General features: G+C 34.3%; 1 protein-coding gene across 2 annotated transcripts in view; it reads left to right on the top strand.

Moving 5' to 3' along the window:
- The window catches only part of SPATA5 (spermatogenesis associated 5), a 323,645-nt gene that overhangs the window by 253,160 nt on the left and 51,816 nt on the right, over positions 1 to 18,669 (top strand). For both annotated transcript variants that reach the window (XM_043486957.1, XM_043486963.1), the window contains exon 15: positions 12,041 to 12,205. In XM_043486957.1, the coding sequence (XP_043342892.1) occupies positions 12,041 to 12,205 (165 nt within the window). The remainder of the gene's footprint in view (positions 1 to 12,040; positions 12,206 to 18,669) is intronic.

The following is an 18,669-nucleotide window of genomic DNA, read 5'->3' as shown; positions in this document are numbered from 1 at the left end:
CAAGGTCCCCAAGCAGCAGGAGGAAATAAACTGCAAGTGGCAGATGGTTTTATTCTTTTTCTACCCCAAATTAAGAGTCTTCTTTTAATTCTGTGTTCCCTGGTAGCTCAGCTGGTAAATAATTCACCTCCAGTGCTGGAGACACTGGTTCAATTCCTGAGTCTTTCTGTCCCCTTCTGATGTCTATATCAGAAGCTTTCTCTATCTCTTTTTATTCTTTAATAAAACTTTGCTACACAAAAAAGCTCCAAGTGATCAAGCCTCATCTCTGACTCTGGATCAAATTCCTCTCCTCCAGAGGCCTTGAATCCTGATGTTGTTCACGGCTCATAGCAGCAATACATCGTGATCAGGTTGGTTTCAGCCCAGGGTCACAAGGATGATTGAACAGTGCAGAAGTCAATTAATGTGATATACCACATTAACAAAAGGAAATACAAAAAATACATGATCATCTCAAAAGACACAGAAAAAACACTTAAGAAAATTTAACATCCATTCATAATAAGAACTCTTAAAGTAGGTATAGAAGGAACATATCTCAACATAATAAAAGCCATTTTGACAAACCCACAGCTAACATAATTCTCAAAGGTGAAGAGCTGAAAGACATACTGCTAAATTCAGGAACTAGACAAGGATACTCCCTCTCTACTTCTTCTGTTCAACATAACACTAGAAGACCTAGCCACAGCATTCTGACAAGAAAAAGAAATAAAAGGTATCCAAATTGAAAGAGATACTATTTGTAGATGATGTGATCCTCCATATAGAGAACACTAAAGCCTCCACACAAAAACTGTAAGAACTGATAAATTCAGCAGGGTAGCAGGATATAAGATTAATGTACAGATATCTGTTGCATTTCTTTATACTAACAATGAAATATCAGAAAGTATAAAAAAAAAAATCCCATTGAAAATAACATCCAAAAAAATTCCTGGGAATAAATGTAACAAAGAGGTGAAAGACCTATATGCTGAAAACTATAAAACATTGATAAAGAAAATTGAAGATGATTCAAAGAAATGGAAAGCTGTCCCATGCTCTTAGATTAGAGGGATTAGTATTATTAAAATGGCCATACTACCCAAAGCAATCTACAGATTTAATACAGTCCCTATCAAAATATCCATGACATTTTTCACAGAACTGTAACAAATAAACCTAAAATTTGCATGTAATCATAAAAGACCCACAATTAATTGCCAAGACAATCCTGAGGAAAAAAACGAACCTGGAGACATAACCCTTCCAGACTTCAGACTATACTACAAGCCTACAGTGATCAAAGCAACATGATACTGATACACAAAAAAGACATACAGATCATTGGAGCAGAGTAGAGAGCCCAGAAATAAACCCACACAACTATGGTCACTTAATCTATGACGAAGAAGCAAGGATGTATGATGGAGAAAAAAGAGTCTTCAACAAGTAGTGTTGGGAAAGTTGGACAGCTACATGTAAATTAGTGAAATTCTAACACTGTCTTACATCATATATACAAAATAAACTCAAAATAGTTTAAAGATCTAAGTACAAGATGTGACATGTAAAACTCTTAGAAGAAAACATAGGCAAAACACTTTAACGTAATTTTGTAGCAATATTTTCTTAAATCATTTTTCCAAGGCAAAAGAAAGAAAAGGAAAAATAGTCAAATGGGCCCTAATCAAGCTTAAAAACTTTGCACAGGAAAGGAAACCCTCAACAAAATGGAAAGACAACCTACAGAAGAATGGGAGGAAATAATTTGCAAATGATGCAGCCAGCAAGGGTTAATATCCAAAATGTGCAAACAGCTCATACAACTCAATACCAAAAAAACAAATAACCCAATCATACATGGGCAGAAGAACCTGAATAGACATTTTTCCAAAGAAGACATACAGATGGCCAACAGGCACATAAAAAATACTCAGCGTCACTAATTATTAGAGAAATGCAAATCAGACAACACAAGAAACATTCCCAGAAGTCAACTGTGTTCATTTCTAGGCTGAGTAATGTGGATCAGCAACACGAAAAGATTTAATAAATACAGGCATATTCTAGGACTTCCTCTCTTAATGATTCCTTTATTAGATTCCTGATGAAGAGAGCGAGCATATTTCTATAACTTCTCCCTTCCCTGTTACTAAAAGTCTCATTTCTGAAACTGTGATAAGATGCAGGGAGAGGAAGAGGCAAGTTGAAAGTTGTTAAATGGTAATCCCTTTTAAACACTGAGATTTAGAAACATAAATCAAGAATCTGTATTTTAACCTGATTTGTCTATTATTCTAACCTCGTGGTTTTAGAACATTTATTCTTTTATTCATTCAAAGAACATTAATGCTTACCTTGTGCCAGGTTTTAGGATCCAAAGATAGCTAGCATTCCCTATGTTCAAGGAGTGCAGTCAAGTACTGGGATGATTATATAGGAACAGTAACGATGGTAATAACATCTCAATTGAAACGTGCATGCCATGTGCCAAGCACTGTGCTGAACCCTTTCCATAGATTATATGATTCAATCCATAGAGTCATCCTCTGAGTAACTAGCACTGTTACGGATTTTAAGGTACCAAGAAGTTTAAATGATTTATCTAAACACACAGATAATGCATGATGGAGCTAGAATTTTAACCCAGTTAGGCTGATTCTTGTCCCCTCACTTTTAACCTGTATGCCAAATTACAAGTTATATGGTACTCAGAAGAGTCATAGAAGGTTGTATAAAAGAAAAGACTTTCAAGTTGAAACTTGAACAAGAAGTGGAGTTCACCTGATAGGCTAGGAGATTAAATGTCATTCAGAGGTGAGAGTGAATTATGTGTGAGAGCAGGGATGCAGAAAGCAGCATGGAGTTTGGCTAACTCTGAATGCTTAGATGCTCTTGGAGTCAGAGGATGAGAAAGGAAAAGTAGCCGCAGATAAGTTGAGGGAGTTACACCAAAATTATAGAAGCCTGAAGCATACTTGAATTTGATTTTTTTTCCTTGAGGTGCCATTCAATGATTAGAAAATAGGAAGTTATAGTATTTGCAGTTAGAATAATTACTCAGCAGTGATGTAGACAGAGAGGGAGAAAAAGGAACGAGTAAGACTGCCAACAGAAAAACACCTAGCAGTATAGTTATGGTATCCTAGACAAGAGATTATGTTGGCCTGACTTCATTGAGTAAGCATGTATTGAGTGCCTTGAATATGAGTGTATTGAGTGGCAGAATATGATATCTGCCATTACATTCCACCTGCAATCTGTTGGGAAAGACAGTAAACAAACACACAAACATATAATAAAGAAAATGGAATACAAGTGACAGTTTCAAGAGAGATTTAAAGAGGTAGCATTAACCACACCTATTAATCAGTTGAATTTAGAGAGAAAGATGCCTAGAGTAAGTCCAAGGTTTCTTTGAAGTAAATCAGAGCTGTTACCAAGGATCCACCTCTCTCCCTACTTTCTGGAACTGTTTTCTCCATGAATCATGATATATTGATATGTTTTCATCAGAGTAAAATGTAAAGGCTCAGTATTGCTTTTCTTTATAATAGAAGACGTTCCCCACACTCATATACACACCCATGTTGATCATTTTCTTTCTTTCTTTCTTTTAAAGGGGGTAGGCGTATTGTGTTTATTGAACACCAGCCTGTGCCAGACACAGTGCTAGATGATTTACATACATCATTTCTCTTAATCCTTCTAAAAGCCTTGTTGATCATTTTAAATGAATAGGAGCCAACAGAACCTAATTTTTCAGAGTGTCTATTATAATGCTTTGGTGTGAACAAGTATTTCTGTGCTAATTAAATTAGATTTGGACATTGATAGAATATAAAATTGCAAATGTTGCACTTCAGAATTTAGAAGAAAGAAAAGGTAGAGTTCATTTTGTAAAGGTTGGAGGAAAGAAAGGGAGTAGTGTTTGTTTAATTAAGTGATGTAATTACTAAAATTATACTAACACCTTTTCAGTAAAGACCATGTTACGTAATCAGGCATTACCTTGATTAAGATAGTATATGGGATTGAGTCCGGAAGACCCATGTAAAAGGTCATGTAATATAGTCATGCTTAGTGTGAGATGCACAGGCAGATTTCACTTGAACTCAGTGGAATTATTTGCAGAATTGTGTGGGGATGTTTTTTCTTCTTGTGTATTTTGAGGGAAATTCTTGTCAGAAGTATATAGACTTCTCTGATTAAAAAAACACTATCATTTTCACTCATGAGGAAACTGAGGTTGTTAGAGGTATAGAGACTTGCCCAAGATGTTGAAAAAGTCCTCTTTAAAAGGCTATTTGCCCAACAATTGTTTAACCTAGAGTTAATACAAGGCTACAGTGTCTATGCCCTTGCAACCAGAAGTATTCAGAGTTTTAGGAAGCCTGGGCTTGTTTTTTCATTGAGGATTGTCATATAGTGATTTAAAAATAACAGCAGATGCCATCATTCAGAATACATTCTTCCACCCTAGTATTGCAGAACAGTATTTTTAAAGAAATTCTAGGAAGGGTGTTAACTCATTCAGGGTTTTACAGGAAGGAAAGCTCTTTCCTACCTTTTTTTTAAGCTAACTTTCACTGACAAGATCAAGCCAGAAAAAGCTTAGCTGGCTGTTGGCCCAGACAAAGTTATAAGCGTTGAAGTATACTCAACCTCCATTGCCCGGGGACAGCTACAACCTAGAGGAGAAGGGGTGACGACGGAGCACAGATGCTTGCTGAGTGTTGCTCCAGAGACTCAGATGACGTGTGTGCTCTATATCCTTTGCTGTGTTATTCTTTCAGTTATTAGAAAGGAAATTTTAAAATAGCCTAGAATGACTAGTTTTCCCAGAAAGGCGAAAAGGATACTTCAACTTTAAAAAACTAACCAAGCCATTCACAGCTGTATCCCTAGCAACTAAAAAGGAGCCTGGCACATGGTAAAGGTATAATCTTTTTTTTTTTTTTTGGTGAAAGAATTCTTTAAGTTATTGTGTCACTTATGTTATATTTCAGAACAAGAATTTTTTTTCCTTCGTCCATTGATACTGAGTATCATATTGTAGTGGCAAGATAGTAAAAAAGAAAAGGTGTGACTCAACATTCAGAGACCTCCTGATTCCTATCATTTATTGCATGATCTTGGGCCTCTTTTTTTTTCTTAATGGGGGGTATAACAATATCTAATTCACAGAATTTAGGATAATATTAAATTTACTATGTGAAAATTGCTTTATAGATTCTTAGTTAAGTCACTCAGTCATGTCTGACTTTTTGCGACCCCATGGACTGTAGCCTACCAGATTCTTAAGGGCTATATAAATATTAATGTTGATCTTAGATAACATTTTTAATAATTTGGAAAAAATGTGTTTACTGGTATCATCCTAATGTCCTGAATCCTGAATTTGTTTTAGGTAGGGAAGAAGTGATCCCAATGATTGAGATATAGGTTTTAATTCTATGATAAAATACATTTCAAGATAATCATGCATCATTTCTACCTACTGAACTAATGTTAGGTGTGGGGAATAGTCTGAAAATAATTAAAGCATTCATTTTTAAACAAGGGCACTATATTTACTATGTATTTGTTGATTGACTTTTTGTTTTCTAATTTGTACATGACTTAAAAATTAGTACATATTTATTAAATGCTCAGCATATTCTATGTGCAAAAAATATACAGCACCTTTTTCCAAAGTGGAAATATAATATTAACTTTTGAGATATTCTATGATGAGAATTTGGAGTAGAATTTCTATATACTACCTGCAGTTCTCTCTTGGAGATTTCTCATATCCATTAGTATCAGCTCCAAAAATTCCTGCATGTAGAAACCTGATTTAATTTTGTTTCTAGCCAGTGTTGCCCTAACTTATTTTAACAAGAAAATCCTTTTTTTTTTTCATTCTATCTGCTAACATTTTCCTGAACAGTTTATGAAGCACCTGTATAAGATACATAGTATTGACTCCATGAGTTTTAATATTCTATTTGCAACTCCAAATATAAAAATCAGGTGATTTTTTTAAAAAGTGGGAGATATACTTGTCTGGAATTGGAATGGTCGTGATGCCTGTCATCCATATATATAGCCAAATCATAAAAATTGAGCTATAATAGCTTGTTAAGAAAATGTTCTTTCTCTTATTGAATGGTTATATTACTTTTCAAAAACTTAGTCTGAGAACAGTCTGTTCGAAAAGAAAAGATCTGAAAACATCTCTAATGCCCTTAAGTTTATTGATATTTAATATTGAGAATCTCAGTATTATATATCAATATATGTTGATATATAATTATATAAGTATAATACTAAGAAGTTTAATCATCTTTATTTAGCTATAATTTGCATATAGTAAACTGCATCGACTTAAAGAGTGTAATTCAACTAATTTACATGTGTGTGTGTGTACCTGTGAAACCACTGCTGCAGTCATGATGTAGTAATAGAAAATTTCGGTCAGCCTGAAAGGTTCCTTTTGCTCCTTGGCGCTCCATCTTTCCGTTTACCCCAGGCTCCAGCCAGCCACTTGTTTGCTTTTTATATAGATTAGATTGAAAATTTTTACATATTTTATATAAATGGAATTTATAATATGCAGTTTTCAACGTCTGCTTTCTTTAACTCAGCACAGTGGTTTTGAGACTCGTGCATGTTATTGAGTGTAGCAGTAGTTTTTCTTTTTTATTGCTGAGTGGTATTCTATTATATGTAAATACATATTTGTTCATTCATGAATTGGTAAACATTTGGATTATTTACAGCTTGGGGCTGTTGTAAATTAAGCTGCTATGAACATCTATGTACAACTATCCATGGCTGTCTGTTTTTGTTCCTCTTGGATAAACACCTGGGAGTAGAGTAGCTGTATTGTTCTGGTGGGGAACTTTCTGAACTGCCAGTTTTCCAAAGTAGCTGTGCTATTTTATGTTTCCATTAAGAGCGTATAGTTTCTAATTTTTCTGTATCCTTATTCAGTCTTTGGTATTGTCAGTTTCTTTAGTTTTAGTCATTCTTAAGAGAAAGTAATGATATCTCATTGTGGCTTAAATTTGCATTGATCTGATGAACCATGATTCTGTGCAGTTTTTTATTCAACATTTGCTTGCTTGCCAGTCCTATAGCTTCTTATATCTGAATCTCTTTAGATTTCTTGCCTACTTTCTATTGGGTTGTTTATTTTCTTATCATTGAATTTTAAGGTTTGTTTTTATAAGTGAATACAAGTTATTCATTAGATATGCCTATTGTAAATATTTTATCCCAGTCTGTGGCTTGTCTTTTTATTGTCTTAAAGGTATCTTTAGAACAGAAGGGTTTATTTTTATAAAGACCAGTTTATCAATTTTTTAATACTTCTAGTAGTTTTAGCTCTTACATTGAGATTCATGATTCATCTTAAGTTAATTTTTGAGTTTGGAGTGAGATAAGGGGTCATTGTTCATTTTTAAAAATGTAAGTATCTAGTTGTTGAGCATCATGTCTTAAATTACTTTGCTTTCCTCACTGAATGCATTAAAAATAAAAATCAATATGGACTCCATATTCTGTTCTATTAATCTGCTATATCTGTCTTATAGACCTTATCACACTATCTTGTTTCTTTGTTAGCATTATAAGTTTTCAAATCAGATAAATCCTTCAACTTTGTTCTTTTTTTAAGTTTTAGCTTTTACTATTCTCAGTTATTTGCATTTCTATATAAATTTTATAATCAGTTTGTCAGTTTTTTAAAGTCTTTGTGTAATTTTTATTGGAATTGCATGGAGTCTGTAGATAAATTTGGGGAAAAAAGAATATCTTAATAATTTTGAGTCTCTGTTTAAATCGGTCCTCTTAAATTTCTCTCAGCAGTGCTCTGTAATTTTCCGTGAAGCCTTCTCTTGTTCCTTTTAGTCCCCCTTCAGGTTTTTATATATTCCCATTAGGTGGATTTTTTTTACCTGTATTTTCTAGTTTGCTGCCTAATACATCTTTTCTAGTATTAAGCTTGTATCCTGTAATCTTGCTATTAGTTGTTTTGTAGATTGCTTAGGAGTTTATATAAACTGTTATATATCCTCAGTAAAAGGAGGATAGTTTTTTTACTTTTCCAAGTTCTACACCTCCTTCCCCCATACTCTCTCCACTCTGGTTTTGCCTTATTGCTAAGGCTAGTAATTCTGTTATAATGTTAGGTGGAAGTGGTGAGTTTTTTACCTTGTTCTTGATCTTAGGTAGAAAACATTCAATATGTTGACATTAAATATGATGTGACCTGTAGGTTTTTATAGTACCATTTATTATATTGAAAAGGTTCCCTTCTATTCCTAGTTTGCTGAGAACTTTAGTATCATGAAGAGATCTTAAATTTTGTCTTTAGTTTTTCTGCACATACTGAAGTGATCATATGGTTTTTCTCCTTTATTCTGTTACTGTGGTGAATTATACTCAGTGGATTTTGAGTATTAAACTAACCTTGCATTCCTGGGATAATTCTTACTTGGTTATTATGATTTATCCATTTTATATATTGTTAGATTCTATTTGTCAATGTTTTTAAAGAATTTTTAGGTCTGTGTTTATGAAGGTGTCATCAGTCTGTAATTTTCAGTTTTTGTGATGTCTTCCTCAAGTTTTGGAGTTAGTATCATACTGGCTTTTAAAACAAGTTGAGAAATGTTCCCTTCTCTGTATCCTAAAATGATTGTGGTGTTCTTTCTTATAATTTTGGTGTTATTTCTTCTCTGGTGAAATTCAGAAGGGAAGCCATCTGGTTTTGGATTTTTCTTAATGGGAAGGTCGGTTATAACGAATTCAGTTTGATGAGTTCAGTTCCATTTTAAAATAAATGTAGAGCTACATTTTGATTTTATGTTTCTACATTTATGTTTTATGTTTTCTACATTTATGTTTTATGTTCTCTATATTTGTTTTATGTTTTAAACATAGATTTATGTTTCTACATTTATTAAAATAAACATAGAGCTACATTTTGATTTTATGTTTCATTTTCTGTCCATTTTCATCTTGAATATCTTGAGAAATTTGTTTATTTTTATTGTCAAAGTTGTTCATAATATTCTATTATCCTTTTATTATCTTTAGGATCTTTTAGTGATAAACCATTTTTTTCATTTCTAGTTTGTTCTCTCTTTTATCCTTGTTCAGCCTAGCTGAAATTTAATCAGTTTTTTAAATCTTTGTGGAAAACCACTCTTAACCTTTGTTGATTTTTCTCTCTTGCTTGTTTCCCATTTCATTGATTTCTGCTCTCATGTTTCCTTCCTTGTACTTATTCTTGAAACTTAGGTCATTGATTTTAGACTTCTTTACTCTTATAAGCATTTAAAGTTGTAAATTTGCCTCTAAGCACTGCTTTAAGTATATTTCACACATCTTCATTTGTTAAATTTTCATTATCATTCAACTTGAAACATTTTCTAATTTTCTTTGTGATTTCTTCTTCAATTAATGTCTTATTTAGAAGTATGTTTAATTTCTAATGTGTTTGGGATTTTCCTCTGTCTTACTGTTATTCATGACTAACTTATCTTCTTGTATTCAGAGCTCTACTCTGTATGATTTCAGTCGTTTTGAATTTGTTGAGTTTTATTTTACTGCTTATCATATGGGCTGTCTTGGTGAATATACCCAGTGTACTTGAAAAAAATACGTGTTCTGTGGTTGTTGGACGTGATGGCCTATGTATAAATTTCAGTAAGGTCTGGGTAATTGATGGTCTTGTTAGATCCTCTCTGTCTTACTGATTTGTTTTCTAGTTCTATTAATTACTAAAAGAAGAGTGTTAAAATCTCCTATTTAGGTTGTGAATTTATATTTGTTATCTTTTTAATTCTGTCAATTTTTGCTGTATATATGTTGAGGCTTCATTATTAGGAACATACATATTAAGAAATATGAAGGTTCTGAGACTTTACCCTATTTGAAAGCTAACAAGTTAGTCTGCCATAATTTCATAGAGTCTGGCAAAAGACATGAGACTCCTGAGTCAGAAACAAAGGATAATTTATTACTCACAGGATAATGTCATTTTTTATGCCAGTTCCCTAAGAACTAAGTCCCACAGAGCAACCATATGAAGTTTCAATGTTTGTGTTTTCTGTAGTGTTTTATGTGTGGTCCCAGCTGCATGTTTAAGATTTTGTTTTTTGTTGTTATTGTTGTTTTAGGTTTTGTAATTAAAAGAGATTCATGTCTGAGTTCTTGTCTTCCATACTTTCTGTATTCCTATCACATCTTTTTTCTAGATACTTCATATTCATAAATACACAAAAAATACACTGTTTTGCATTATAAGTGAATATCTCTGATATATTCAAGGAGTACTGTTTCTCATTATGCCAGTAGCAAGAGTAATTTTTAGAATATCCGAGGAGTCTTCATGTTTGTGGTATTTCATTTCCGATCCACTTTGTTTCTTTCTGAAGATTCAGTTTTTCATCTCATGTCATTTCTTTTCAACCTTAAGAACTTCCTTTAGCATTTTCTGTAGTGTAGATCTACTGGTTTTCTTCCAGTGGAAAGGTCTACTGGTAGATATTCCTTTGTTTTCTGTTACATCTGAAAGTGACTTTATTTTTCCTTTGTTATTGAAGGGTACTTTCCCTGGGAATAGAATTCTGGGATGACATTTTCATTCTTTCAGCATTTTAAAGATGTTGTTCTACTGGTTTCCATATTGTTTTGATTGAGAGTCATTGATGATTCAAATCATTGTTCCCTGTGTTCACTCTGGCATCTTTAGTTTTCAGCAGTTTGACTGTAATATGCTTGTGTATGGTTTTCTTTGTAGTTACTTTGTTTGAAATTCATTGAGCTTCTTGATCGTGTCGATTCATGTTTGTTTCCCAACTGGGAGGAATTTTCAGCTTTTTCTTCAAATATTTTTTTCTACGCCATCTTTTCTTGGATTTTTGTTATGTATATGTTAGACATTTTTGTCCCATAAAAATGATCTTTTCATGTAAATCTTATCATTTCACCTTCCTGCTTAAAACCTTCCAATGGCTTCTCATTGCAAATGGAATACAATCCACACTCTTCACCATGTTGTTTAAGGCCTTATATTCTGCCTGTGACTATCTCTCTAACCACATTTCCTACATCTTTTCACTTTATTCACGATTTCTACCACAGTGGGGTTTTTTATTTCTCTGGAACATACCAGTCATCTGTGCCTTTGCACTTGATGTTTCCTTTACCTTGAGGTCTCTTTCCCCAAATTTCTGTATGGGTGACTTCTAGGAGTATCTGCAAAATTTATTTCTTCAAAGAGGCTTTCTCTGACTGCCCCCACTAAAAGCTGCTGCATGCTGTCAACACACACTTTAGACCCTTATTTCTTTTAACAGCTTTATTAAGATATAATTCACAGACAATAAAATTCATTCACTTAAAATATACAATTCAAAGGTTATTACTATATTCACAGACATGAATAACTATCAACATAATTGGCTTTACACATACCTATCTTATTTATGCTATTTCCTAGAACCAAGAACAAAGTCTAGTATATAATAGCACATGCTCAATATTTTTTTTCTGAATAGATGGCTTCATTGTTTCTAAGATAATTCAGGCATTAGCCTTCAATAAAATATTAGGGAAGTTTTTTGACTGCCATCAGTTCTTAGAAGTATTCTTTGATCTGAGCTGTTATTTTGAGACCTCTGAAATAGCTTAACCCATATTTTAAGAATTACTGCAGGAAGTTATCCAAAAACAAATCTTTTGATATGATGAATGCAAGTCATATACACATTTCCTTAAAAGAGAAGAATCATCTTTTACTGACCTGACAGTTAGTTGCAAGGGAGCAAAAAGCTGTTCAGAAATACTGCTTTTCAGTTTTCAAAAGTACTCTGACATTGTTTATTTGTTTGAGTCTTTGATGTAGATTCAAAACCACTGGTACTTGTTTTAGTTACTAATTTTGATAATAGTGAGTTATTCATAAGATTCTGGGCATCCTCTTTCCTTGTATACATTTCTTGAGGAATGTCATTTCTGAGCTTGGTTAATCTGTGTTGCCCCCTCTTCTTTATAGGCTTTGATGCGGCCTGGAAGAATTGATAGAATCATCTATGTGCCTTTACCAGATGCAGCAACAAGAAGGGAAATACTTAACCTGCAGTTTCACTCTATGCCAATCAATAACGAGGTTGATCTGAATGAACTCATTCTCCAAACAGATACGTATTCAGGAGCAGAGGTAAGATAATTACCCTCAAAATACTTTGGTGAGAGGAAAGCAGTGGTTTGGGGTCATTAGCAAAGAACATTGCTTGATGCCAGCTGTTTTAAATAACTCCATATTAAGAAATCTTAAAACAGGAAATACACTGCATGACAGATAGTCTCTAAAATTAAATTACATTTTACCTGGCCTACAGTATTTCATTTGCTTTTACCTGGCTTTTCTTATATCTCAAAATGTAGTCTTCAGAGCATTAGCATAATATAGTGGAGAGATCACTGGACCAAAAGTAGAAGATTCTTCTTTTGGGGCTTCTTGATACAGCAGCTTCCAACCAGTTACACACTTTTCTGAACTTTGACTCCTTTACCTAGCAAATGGAAATAGTGTACAACTTTCCCTGCTGTGTTCTCATAGAGATCATAAAAATGAGATTAAGATATCATGAACATACTCCGAAATACAGAAGATGATTTTATTATCTTCTAAACTTTTGGAAAATTATCTCAATCGACAAAGATTCTGTGATAAAATCATAAAAGGGACAGCCAGCCTGCTCTTAATAGTAAAAATACAGTTTAAACAAGAACAGCAACACCTCTGTGAAAATATGAAAATTTTAGGTATGGCATATTAAGTAAGACATATTTTTCTCTCCTTAGCAGCTCTTTAATTAGGCTGTTTTTGTTTACAGAATAAAATTCCATTAAAATATTTGTGCAACTTTTCTACATGTGTTCAACACAGAAATGTCTTCTAAATACCACTGATATGGGTTTGTACTGGAAAATTAATACTCTCATAAATACGAAGTTGCAGATTCTTTTCATTCTGAATTATCCAGCAGACTGGGACTCCACTTTCTGTTTTGATTGCTGTTATTTTTATCTGTCTTCTATAAAAACCAAAGAAACTAATACTTAATAAACCATATGATAATCAGAGTCTTGTAGATAAATTTACATGTGGAATTGGATTTAGTATATCATGCAATCATAGCTAATAGCAACAACCAAAAAAATATCTCAGATCTACTCATTGTTTCTGCAACTGTGAACTATGTATATTTGATTTTCCCTCCTTAAATGTTTAAATTCCACTGGGGTGAAAAATTCTTGTAGAAAGCTTGAGAAGCAGTTAAAATGCCTTTACGTTTAAAGTCCTGTCTAAAACAATAATCTTTATGAGCATCTCTTTGGCATGACCATCCATTAAGTTAAAATGAACATACAGTTACTGCTAGCTGACTGCTGTAGCATTTCTAGAATTTAGTTTTTGATGTGAGAGCAAAGGCTGGCATCCTGTATATGATATGTCAGTTTACAGGAAACAGCCAGGAGAAGAAACCATAAATCTTTCACTTGAGTGAAGTTGAAGAGCAGTTAGCAAAGTATAAATATGCCTTTCTCACTTTGAAGTAATTCATGATAGTAATGCAGAAGTGCAAAACAAAAATCAAAGCCAATGAGGTCCTGTCTGGCTGAGAAGTAAAAACTCATTTGGTGCCAGGAATTATTGTACCAGCTTGCTAATTCCTATGTAGTACATGCCTTATTCAGCCTGAAATATAAGCACATTCATTTCTGATTAATTTTTATATCAGCTTTTCTAAAAATAGTCGTAGAGAAAGTAGCAGACATTTCTGTCCCTCACTTTACATTTTTGTGTCCCATAATGCTTGGATGAGGGAAGGGTATTCCACTGTGGTCCTAATTATAATTAGTGTATGATTACATTTTTATAGACATTTATTCCAGACGTATATCTTTGTAGTTCTGTGTTTTCAATTTGGACAAGACAGATTAGTTACACAGTTTTTGTTCTGAGAGGAGGGTTTGGTCTCAATATTTAGGTAATTCACACAGGTGCCCTATTGTTTGAAAAGAAATAGTCTTTTTTAAAGTCTTAAAATTAATCAGTAGGAAATTTAAGATAGATTAAACTTAGCTTCACATAAAATATAAGGTCTCATCTTTTTTTCTTCTCTGTATCAGAATGAAAATGTCACGACAATGTTTGAAAGCCAAAATTAGTTTTGATGGGTTTTTAAATAGTAAAAACAAAGTCAAAGTTTGAACTTCAGTCATGTGACTCCTACAGACTCACTGCTTTATCACTGATGTAACTAATTTATTTCTTCCCCCAGCAAGGTCATATCCGCACAAAGCCTACTACATAGAATATACTTTACAAAGACTTAATAAACTGAAAAAATTATATTTAGGAAAAACAGACTTTCCCTTCTCATTTGTCATATAGGAAACTTCTTATAGCAATGCATCCTGCTATAGGCACAACCTCTTTTTCGGGGTTGAGTGTCTCTGTGGCCACTTTTGGTATAAAAATGAAACTGCTAACTCAGTTAATTGTCTTCTCAGTAAAGTAGTATATTCAATATTCAATATATTCATTATTATATAAAATTAATTTTATTTCACTGTACAGTATCAGCTATTTAACAAAAATTTGTCCGGGTGAGCCAGAAATGAGGAAATTACTGGCACTCTGTTTTTTTGGAAACAGAAAATGTTTACTTTAACTGTGGTGAGTATTTTATTTATCTTTTTAATTAAAAAGTTGTAGAGGATGATTGGGATGGAGATGATATTGGCACTTATTAAGCAACTGGGATGAGAGGAGTTACTTTTTCAAAATCTTTTTTTTGTCACCTGGTGCTTTTGTTTCATGAAAGCTTACAGACACCCAGAGTTTGAAATAGCTCCTTATACTGAGTTACTTCATTTTCCCTCCTTGGAAAGGGTCTACAAGGAATTAGAATATTTTTTTTTTTAATCCTAAGGAGAGTCCCAAGGAGAAGTTTGTCTCCTGTTGAAAGGAGAAGGTGGTCCCTAGGGAGTATCTTCTGCAGAGAGGCTGAAGCAGGCAGCATCCATCAGCCACCCCTGCAGCCCGCTGTTCCCCCGTGGCCAGAGCCTCATTGTCTTTGGTTTCTTGGCTGTAGCTTCCACTTAATGGAAAAACATGTTGCCATTTAAAAGCAGATGGGAATTCAGCTCAGGAGGAAATAAGAAGTCTTTTTTGGTTATGGCTATTGTTTTCTTTTGCTTTGATTTTTGTTTTTTAAGTTATTTGTAGCAGATTCCACTTCATGTATTTCTGCTATGTCAAATTATCCTAGTTCCTTTTGGAAAACTTTTACCACTGGCAGGAAATCAGCAATCATAAATATACGCATATGAAGCCATAACTGGGCCCATTACCCGTGTGCCATGTGCTTGAAGACAGAGGTGATGAATAAGATATGTAATTTCCTCAGTATAAGAATTTGCTGAAACAGGCTGACAATTAATGTCGGTAAAATTTAGATTAACTATTTGCATTTGGCTGTTATCCTCCTTTTAGTGATTATCTCGTTAAATTGACAAAACATCTAAGAGCCAGGTATCAGCTATACATTTATGAGTAATATAGGCAATCATAGCATTTATTTCACATATCAAGATTTAAAAATTCAGCTTTCAAGAGAGGCCATTAAATAGGAGAAAAAACAATTTTAATGATACAGTTGAGTAGACTTTTAATAGAATTATAGCTCATTTCTTTCAGAGTTGCTTCAGACAAGTTATTTAATATTTAACTTCTTTGAATCTTAGTTTCCTCATCTGTGAAATACCTGCATGACAAACTGTTTTGAGGGTTGAGTGAGATAATAACTGTAAAAGCAACAAGGCCTGACACATAATGAGTGCTTCATAAATGTTATTTCCCTTCACTTTATCCTCCTTATATCAGTTCAGTGTTTATATTTACCACTGCAGTATTGAATGATGCTGCCATAAGACAGTTTTGCATGTTCTCAATAACCAGATAATTTATCTGAAAGCTGTTAATAAATAATAATTGAGTTTGCCTCTTACACTTTTCTTCAATTGTAGAAATCTACTTAATATAGTGGCCCTTTTTAGAGTCATCTTATGAATCTAGCTCTAGCAATTTGTTAGAGTTAAATACATTTCACATTAATTTTTCAAAAAGCTTTAACTTCATGTAAATTTATTCTTCTTATCTTTGTTTTACTAAAGTGATGTGTCTTGCTCTGAATTCCATTTTGTAGTCTAAGTCTGGGCCCTTCTGGGTCTAATAAAAGCTCAAAATCTTCATGTCAGCTTGACATTAAAAAAATCACCTTCCAGTGTGCCTCATTAATTCAAAAAGGGTTCTATTCACTGTGCTTGAGCTATTATAGGTAATAAAGTTGTTGTTCAATCACTCAGTCATGTTCAACTCTTTGTAACCCCATGGACTGCAGCACACTAGGCTTCCCTGTCCATCACCAACTCCTGGAGCCTCCTCAAATTCATGTCTATCATATCGGTAATGGCATCCAACCATCTCAACTTCTGTTGTTCCCTTCTCCCCCTGCCCACTTTTCTGTCTTGCTGACTATTATTCTTTTAACGTACTTTCTCTTTTCTCCTACCCAGTGAAAACGGAAGGAGCAATTCTAATCATGTAGGATATCTGCACTTTTCCTCCATGAATCCTCTTGTGACTATTTTCCCTAATCTAAAAATCAAGATCAATGTACTGGAACCTGGCATAGATTGACTCTTTATATGACCAGCCTAGCAACACATCTGAGATAGGACTCAAGATCCTCAGGCAGGACAGGACACGTTTTGGCTCCCTGTGCAGTGCTGGTGGAGAGCAATTAGCAGCAGTGTTCACATCCCTGAGTGCAGCAGGCACCACGGGACTTCGCAGCCTCCTGTAGGTACACCCGCAGTCTGCTTGTCCTGCCTAATCAGAAACTGCCCTGTGAAATCGTGCTGTTGTGACTAGTTAGTCTGCTGCTCTTATTTGAGATCTTTGTCCCTCCACTCCTTATTGTGCGTTTACCCTAAAATTCTATATCCATACCCCAGAGTTTCAAAGTACTCTTTGCTCATACAGCCTACTGAAGTCACTGCTTTGTAATAAAACCATTGTGACAAACCCACCCAAAAATGGCTTCTCCTTTTGAATGCTTTTACTCTGATTTCTGTTTCATTTGTTTGGCTTTTAGGATATTTTCCCTTCTGGTTATTTTAATAAGGGCAGCTGCCTCATGTCCCGCCAAACAAACTGTAAGATTCTCTGTGGCAGAAACCAGGTTCTGTACTTCTTGGACTCCCAGCATAGCAACCACTGTGTCCACTGCATCAGTGAACTATATGGTGGGTGGATGATTTGTGTGTTGATTCTAAGTAATCCTAATGAACAAAAATACCAGTTTTAACATTCACTAAAGTGACACTTAGAGTTTTAAACTTTTTTTGATATTGATATATCTGAAGTCCCACAGCAAATAAATGTGACAGACTCAGAACCAGAAATCAGATCCTTGAACTCGTCCTGAAAGGCTCTTCCAGCCTCTTGAGTCAACAGAAGGATCTTTGAAAATGTTCCATAGTCCCTTTGACATCTCTGATCTTTGATAAAGGTTTGCCTGCTCTTGTGGACAGTAGGTATGAAACATCTTGAGACTTTTTTTATACGTACTTTTTTTTTTTACAGTTATTGTCTTTAGCTGCCTGGATGTCATCGTCACAAAAATTATAAGCTACTTGAAGTTAGGAACTATGTTTTTCTTTATTTACTTACAGTATTTTCCCAGGTATTGTGAATAAGATCTTCAGTTTAGAGGGAAAGACAAATAAACAACTAAGTTCTATATAATGTGTTTGTGTGTGTGCTGAGTTGTGTCTGACTCTTTTTGACTCCATGGACTGTAACCCACCAGACTCCTCTGTCCACGGGATTTTCCAGACAAGAACACTGGAGTAGGTTGATGTTTGCTTCTCCAATATAGTGTGTTTATGTGACATGATATAGTGATGTGCAGAATACTGTGGGAGAAAGAAGAAGATGTAACTCTGCACTAAGTAGGCTTGAAGGAGGGGATAGCTGATCTGAGTCTTAATAGGTGAATAGCAGTCCCCAAGCATAGGAGGGCTGGAAAGGGGAGCGTCCCTGGCATACAGAAAGGTAGAAATGTGTAAAAGAACATAGTGTGTTCTACATTCAGTTAAAGGTTGAAATATGAGTAGAAAAAGAGTCTGAGAGTAGAAATGGTAGGTAATAAACCAGGGAAGATGAGTCAGACAAGTGTGAAGGACCTTGGACATCACATTAGGTAGCCAAAGTATTGGAGTTTCAGCATCAGTTCTTCCAGTGAATATTCAAGGGTTGATTTCCTTTAAGATTGACTGCTTTGATCTCCTTGTTGTCCAAGGAATTCTCAGGAGTCTTCTCCAGCACCGCAATTCAAAAGCATCCATTCTTAGATGCTCTGCCTTCTTTATGGTCCAGCTCTCACATCCGTAGATGACTACTGGGAAAACCATAGCTTTGACTATGGACCTTTGTAGGCAAAGTAATGTCTCTGCTTTTCAATACGCTGTATAGGTTTGTCATTGCTTTTCTTCCAAGAAGCAAGCGTCTTTTAGTTTCATGGCAGCAGTCACCATCCACAGTGA

Source organism: Cervus canadensis, chromosome 1, assembly GCF_019320065.1.
Source record: "Cervus canadensis isolate Bull #8, Minnesota chromosome 1, ASM1932006v1, whole genome shotgun sequence".
NCBI lineage: Eukaryota > Metazoa > Chordata > Mammalia > Artiodactyla > Cervidae > Cervus > Cervus canadensis.
This window is presented reverse-complemented; position numbering and strand designations above follow the sequence as displayed.